Source organism: Clarias gariepinus, chromosome 20 (genome assembly GCF_024256425.1).
Source record: "Clarias gariepinus isolate MV-2021 ecotype Netherlands chromosome 20, CGAR_prim_01v2, whole genome shotgun sequence".
Taxonomy (NCBI): Eukaryota; Metazoa; Chordata; class Actinopteri; order Siluriformes; family Clariidae; genus Clarias; species Clarias gariepinus.
The window spans coordinates 10,866,335-10,872,788 of record NC_071119.1 but is presented as its reverse complement, the minus strand read 5'-3'; the positions used below and the strand labels follow the sequence as shown (position 1 = coordinate 10,872,788).

The 6,454-nt window shown below is 37.1% G+C and overlaps 1 protein-coding gene across 1 annotated transcript; it reads left to right on the top strand.

Annotated features, from left to right (window-relative positions):
* Positions 1-444: 444 nt before the first annotated feature.
* LOC128508773 (C-type lectin domain family 6 member A-like) lies at positions 445-5,146 on the top strand. The gene is made up of 5 exons (XM_053480248.1): positions 445-580; positions 1,310-1,484; positions 4,549-4,675; positions 4,764-4,870; positions 4,960-5,146. Exons 1-5 carry the CDS (start codon positions 445-447, stop codon positions 5,108-5,110), a joined length of 696 nt encoding a protein of 231 aa, XP_053336223.1. The 3' UTR covers positions 5,111-5,146.
* Positions 5,147-6,454: the final 1,308 nt, after the last annotated feature.

Here is a 6,454-nt window from a genome sequence, read left to right as displayed (position 1 = left end):
ATAAAAACTTCATAAAAAGTAAATCCACAAATAATTCCAGAATCTGGTGCATGTCGACCAAATCATATAACAGAATTCAATGTGCTATAAATATAAAAATTTATATTATAGTTCTTAAATTTATATAATAGTTCTGTGTAATAATTATATGAGGAACAAAAATATGATGAATTGTCTTATAGTGAAGTATATATATCATTATAACACAACAATGTTAATTTAGTATTTATAGATACACGATTGTCTAATGTGTGCTTGACAACTGCATCTCAAACGTTTTCACACATTGACCACTGATGCAACTCCTCTGATGTTTAACTTCCTCTAACTTAAAGCAGCACATTTGATTCACTTCACACAGAGTACAGAGACTCAGCCTGTCAGTCACATCCACACGGAGACGGAACGGAGTTCATGTATTAATAAGAATTTTATAATTTAAAGATGCTTCAGTCTTCTTCTGAGCGAGTGGAGATGATGGTGGAGATCTATGAAAGTGTAGATGGTGTTAGAGGTCACGACCCTGATACAGGGAAGGAAGTTGCTGGTGCAGAGAGACGTCTAGAAGTTCAACTTAGAGGTAACAGTTTAAGTTTGCTTGATCAAAAGTGTTACAAATATATAGTATTGTATAGATTACAGTGAGAGGAGATGATGGTGGATGTTTGTGAGAATGTAGACACTGTGAGAACTAACACAGAGACGGAAGTGAAAAAAGAGAAAATTTCTCTTTTACAAACTTTGCTTTTCTTTCTGATTACAATTACAGATCATCTGTGTCTTCAGTATCTGTGTTTTAAGCTCAGCCATAGAGATGGAACTTTTTAAACAAAATGCACTTACAAAATTTAGCAGATGCGTTTATCTAGAGGGAATTACAGAAGTGCTTTGGTGTCTATAAAAACAACCTCATGCTAATTCACCTGGGCAGAGGCAAACCATGCCAGGTTGCCCCCTAATGGTGTGAAACTGCAGCTACTTTGGATTTTATGTCTTCATGCAAATGAGCTGTTAGAAGCGTGCTTTACATGTTATGGGAGATCAACATATGCACACTAGTATGAAAGTGTTTCTCAAAAATCTCCAAAGTTTTTGTAAATCCAGCAAAAAAGTTTAGCTCAAAGCAGTCATCATGGTGCAAAGGGAGAACAGATCAGATCTGAATGTCAGTTTATTTAAAACCAGTCCAATGCCTGCATGATGCACTCCAGGATGGCTGGTTAGAGTTACCGAGATGTTCCGTAGCTCACTGTTAAAGTGATTTGATATTAGTTAATTAATAATAATAGTAATTTCTATGTACCTCTAGGAGGCGACACTGCATGGAGCAGGTGTTACAGACTGACTGTAGTGTGTGTGGTGCTGCTGTGTGTTCTCCTGCTGACTGCCGTCACACTGCTGTGGATCAAATACAACAATCTGACAGCAGAATACAACCAGCTACAGAACAGATACAACACCCTGGTGTTCTGGGATTCGGGTAAGTAGATGAATTTAGTGTTCAATTTTTTACCCCAAATATTAACCCCCTTAACAGAAACCCATGTCCACTATTGAATTGTGGGAATATTTAGCTCACGTCCTTTTACATGTTCCTCCAAGATCTTAGAATAAAAGCCGTCTCAACAGTATTAATAAGACTTTACAATACTGTTTTATGAAGCAAAGTTAACTTTGTAATGAGTAAAAAAGAATGAATAATATTCATTATGTATTATAATAAGTGATGAATTATTTACTAAGCATGCATGTACTGTATTAGTTCACTATTAACTGTGCAGTAATAACCAAGTCTTAATCAGTCTTACATTTCTCCTAATAGCTACCTTTGTCTGTATTGTAATAACACCTGATTAATTACTGATCACCTCAACATTAATTCCCAATCACTAAACCTTACCTTCCTCCTGGAGATAATATACGTACCGCGACTGTTTTTATTTATCCAGTCAGAGCCTAAAGATAGAATGATAATAATAATGACTTACTTATTTTTGTCTCTGTGTTGGGTGTTTTTGTGGTTACCTAAATTATTATTTATGAGCTTTATGAGTACAGTGAGCTATTGTATGTTTAAATATAGTGGAACCTTGGATTGCGAGCATAATTTGTTCCGGAAGCGGGCTTGTATATCAAAACACTTTTCCCTAAGAAATAATGAAAACTCAGATTATTTGTTCCACAACCCAAAAAATAAATACATATAAAAATAACTAATACCAAATATAAAGTGAAAATAAAACAAATTAACCTGCACTTTACCTTTTGAAAAAAGTTCAAATAAATCCTGACAGATAAGTGTTTCTGTGTATGTGTGTGTACTGTATGCGCTGTGTGTTTGTGCGCCACCCTCTCCCTCTTCTCGTCTTACACAGTAACCCTTCCTCCGCTCTTATTTAAGAGGTGGAGGAACTAGTGTGCAGGACTACTTTTACACACACACTAATGGAAACATTGCCTCATCAGGAAAAAATTAACAAAAACCATCTCTGACACATTAAATGCACTTTACCTTTAAAAGATATCACGACAAAGTGGTGTCTCCGTTAGCGTCAACGTGTGTGTGTGTGTGTGTGTATGTGTGAAGGTAAGACGAGGAGGGGTGTGTGAATGAAGGTGAGAGGAGGAGGAGGGGATCAGTGCAGGCTGATACAAAGAGGGAGAGAGAAAATCGATCTTTAACCTCTCTAATGAGACTTGCTTTTGCTTTACATGCGTACTGTACACACGTATAACAAAACAGTACATGTGTGCTGTCCACATACACACATGCAAATACAAAATAAAAGATGCTTTACATGCACACGCGTGGTCACAGTGTTATAGTTAACAGTACACGCGTACAAGGATGTTGATTATACCAGTGAGAGACGTGCAATAAGACCCAGCATGGGAGACAATTACCCACAATTCTCCAGCACAAGAGAGAAAAAAACCATTGGCAAACCGTATTACCCGCAATCCGAAGTTCCACTGTAAATTGAATCGTTCATACAAATCACCTGTGGCTCGCTGTAGGGGTCTGATAAATTAGATCTGGCAAAATTGGAATAATATTTTTGTGTTTGGAATTTAGGTGGTTTGTAGGTTCAGTGTAAAGAAAGATGTTATGAGTACTGCCGCAAGAGTACTGGTGGTCTGTAATGGTTAACCCCTAGAGGGCGATAAACGCCCTCTTTCGGTTTGTGTTTTGTTACGTTTTTTTGTGTTGTAGTTTTGTTTGAGTTGGACTTCATGTCCCAGACTGCACCTCGGTCAGGTGAGGGGAGCACTCACCTAATCCGAGGAATAGTAATTAAGTTAATCGTTATAAATAGCCTGACTGAACATCAGTCAGGCGTCTAGCATTAATTGTCTTTTTATAGTTTCTGTGGTTATGTTTTGTAAAAGTAATGAATTAAAGTTTCCAGGATGCTCTAAGGGAAAAAGAGCTTTTGTTTGTTTTGTTACACTTTAATATCATTAAATAAAAGACTAACCTGAAGTCCTTGTTTCAGCCTCTGCGATTATGCCACGCACCCACAGACAACCAGAACATGACATGGTCAGACATATCTGGACTATAAAGTCAAGTCAACCAAAAATCCAAAAAAAGCACACGATACAAATGTTATAAACCAATTTGCATTTCAGTGAAAAAAAATAAGTATTTGATCCTCAAGTGAAACATGACTTAGTACGTGCTGGAGAAACACTTGTTTGCAAGCACAGAGGTAAGACTTTTCTTGTAGTTGCTTACCAGTTTTGCACACATTTCAGGACGCATTTTGAACCACTATTCTTTACAGATTTTCTCTTACTTTTAAAATTTCTTGATATAATGCTTGAGATAATTCACAAGCTCCTCCCTTGTAGTCCTGCACTGATCCCTCATTTTTCTCATGATTATTCTTACCCCATGAGGTAAAATCTTGCATGGAGCTCCAGACTGAGGGCGATTGATGGTTACTTTGTACTTCTTCCATTTGCAAATAATCATTCCAACAGCTGTCTACTTTTCACCAAGCTTCTAGCTTATGGTCCTGAGCCCATTCCAGCCTTGTGCAAGTCTACAGTCTTGTCCCTGACTTCCTTTGACACCTGTTTGGTCTTGCCGATGGTGGTTAGGTTTGAATGGAAGATAGAGATTCTGTGCTCAGGTGGCTTTTATACACATTACACATTGTTGTTAGGAGCTCCTTATTAAAGTAATAAGTGGGAGCCAGAATTATTGTTGGTTGCTTGGGGATCAAATACTTATTTCCCTCACTAAAATGCAAATTGATTTATAACATTTGTATTGTGTGCTTTTCTAGATTTTGCTTGATATTCGGTCTTTATTCTGCACCATGAACCTAAATAAAAATTATTAACCCTTTATTTCTTTGTAAGTGGGCAAATTTAGAAAATCTGCGGGGGATCAAATACTTATTTCCCCCACTGTATATTACAAACATCGCTAGACTGTCAATGTGGTAAAATAGCAGCATATGATCTTACGTCTGCAAACACTGTACACTCTACACAAATAATAATCCAGAAACTGTGTGAATTCATTATAGACAAAAGGAGGTGTTTCAGCTTTAACTCCAGTTTTTATTGCATGTCTACTGAGAAGAAGAACTGGACTAAGAGCAGACAGGACTGCAGGGACAAAGGAGCAGACCTGCTGATCATAAACAGCAGAGAGGAACAGGTGTGTGTGTGTGTGAGAGAGTGAGTGTGTCAAAAAAGAGAAAGAGAGAGAGGGACTAAAGCCTTTTTCATTGTGTTGTCATTTACAGGAGTTCATCAGTAAACAGCTGGACGGCTCTGTGTATTGGATTGGTCTGAGTGACAGAGATACAGAGGGAGAGTGGAAATGGGTGGACGGTAAACCACTGACCACTGAGTAAGAAACTCAGATTCTTTTTATGTCTCTTTTTTAAGGTGCAGTAAAGTCAATAATATTAAAACTGATTCTGATTCTCTGGGTTTCAGGTCCTGGGCCAAAAACGAACTTTCCGATAAAGATGGAGTCGAGGACTGTGCTGAGATTTATCATTCTTCAGATGGATGTATCTGGAATGACTATAAATGCTCCGATACACGACACTGGATCTGTGAGAAACGTCTTTCTCCGTGTCATTGATTACTTTGTAATGAAAGTGTTTAGATGCAAATTGAGCCAAATATCTACATAAACATGTTGTTTACTCATAACTGCACAGAGACTGTTCACGTCTGCTACAGCAAGAATAATTAACAGTTCATTTTTATATTTTTCATTGTAATTAAAAAAATCACTTTCAAAATAAAAATGTAATACATCTGTATACAATATTTGTGGCAGTGCAGTTATTTCTCTGTAAAGAAGGCAGCAGTGTTTTTCATAGGCGGAGTTTGCGGGGACACAAGAGGTACATTGCCCCCCAGTGGCTGAACTACAACACTAATTATAGTTACTTATGAGTGACTCAGCATAGTTGAACTTAAAATCAGCTCATATGTACACTAAATGTGACTTACAATCACACTATCAACTAAAAAGTTTGGGATCACTTTCTAACTCCATGGTCGTTCCTGATTTGTATTTCTTTCTACACTGTAAAACAATGCATTAAAGGCATCCAAAATATCCAATAATCTCCTTTAAACAGTTGATATTGGGATGTATCTGCTTTGTGAAGACTCCATAACGGCTCTAATCGAGGTGCTGGTTGTTAATTGGTGATTTCTGAAGCTGGTGTTTCTAAATTAACGTCTCCTCTGCAGCAGAGGTAGGTTTTGGTCTTGCTTTCTTGGGAAAGTCTCCATGAGAGACATCATGGTGCTTGATGGGTTTGCAAATGCAGTTGACACAATACTGTTCTTGCAAGATTTATTAAGGCTGACCTCTGAAAGTTAAAATAACAACTGACTATTTTTGTTGTTGTTGTTACATAATTTACATCTGTAATTTTCATTTCTGTGATGAGTAACTGATTTAATGTGCTGTAACGCAGAACACAGTATCTGGACTGGTTACTGACGTAACCAGTCAAACTCCACCTGTGGCATTTTTCTGAGAAATTAATTAGTGGTAAAACAAAGATTCTGTTTGAAAATTTACATATTTTATCTATTTGTAGTTACAATCAATTTTGTGGAACCTGTAAAAGTTATTTCCTCTTAGTACTTATATTATAGCAGGTAGAAGACTCCATAATGGCGGGAAAAGTTTTATTAGATGTCCTGCAGATACGCTTTGCATGCCTGTGTGTGAGTATGTAGAAGTGTGTGTGCATCCTGTGTGTGTGTGTGTGTGTGTGTGTTTTATATGGTTGTTCATGTAAAAAATTTTTTTTTTTATCTGAACATGGTGGTTAACACTGACATCTTCTGATGACACTTCTTTTAATGACATCACAGTTAATTCACGTCCACATAGAGACGCGTCATTTCATGTTATAGTGAGACTTTTATAAGATTAGAAATGTTTCAGTGTACTTCTAAG

Coding starts and splice junctions, on each gene's coding strand:
- LOC128508773 (XM_053480248.1), top strand. CDS start 445: ATGCTTCAGTCTTCTTCTGAGCGAGTGGAGATGATGGTGGAGATCTAT. Junction 1,485..4,548: donor GTGTTCTGGGATTCGGGTAA/GTAGATGAATTT, acceptor TATAGACAAAAG/GAGGTGTTTCAGCTTTAACT. Junction 4,871..4,959: donor GGTAAACCACTGACCACTGA/GTAAGAAACTCA, acceptor TCTGGGTTTCAG/GTCCTGGGCCAAAAACGAAC.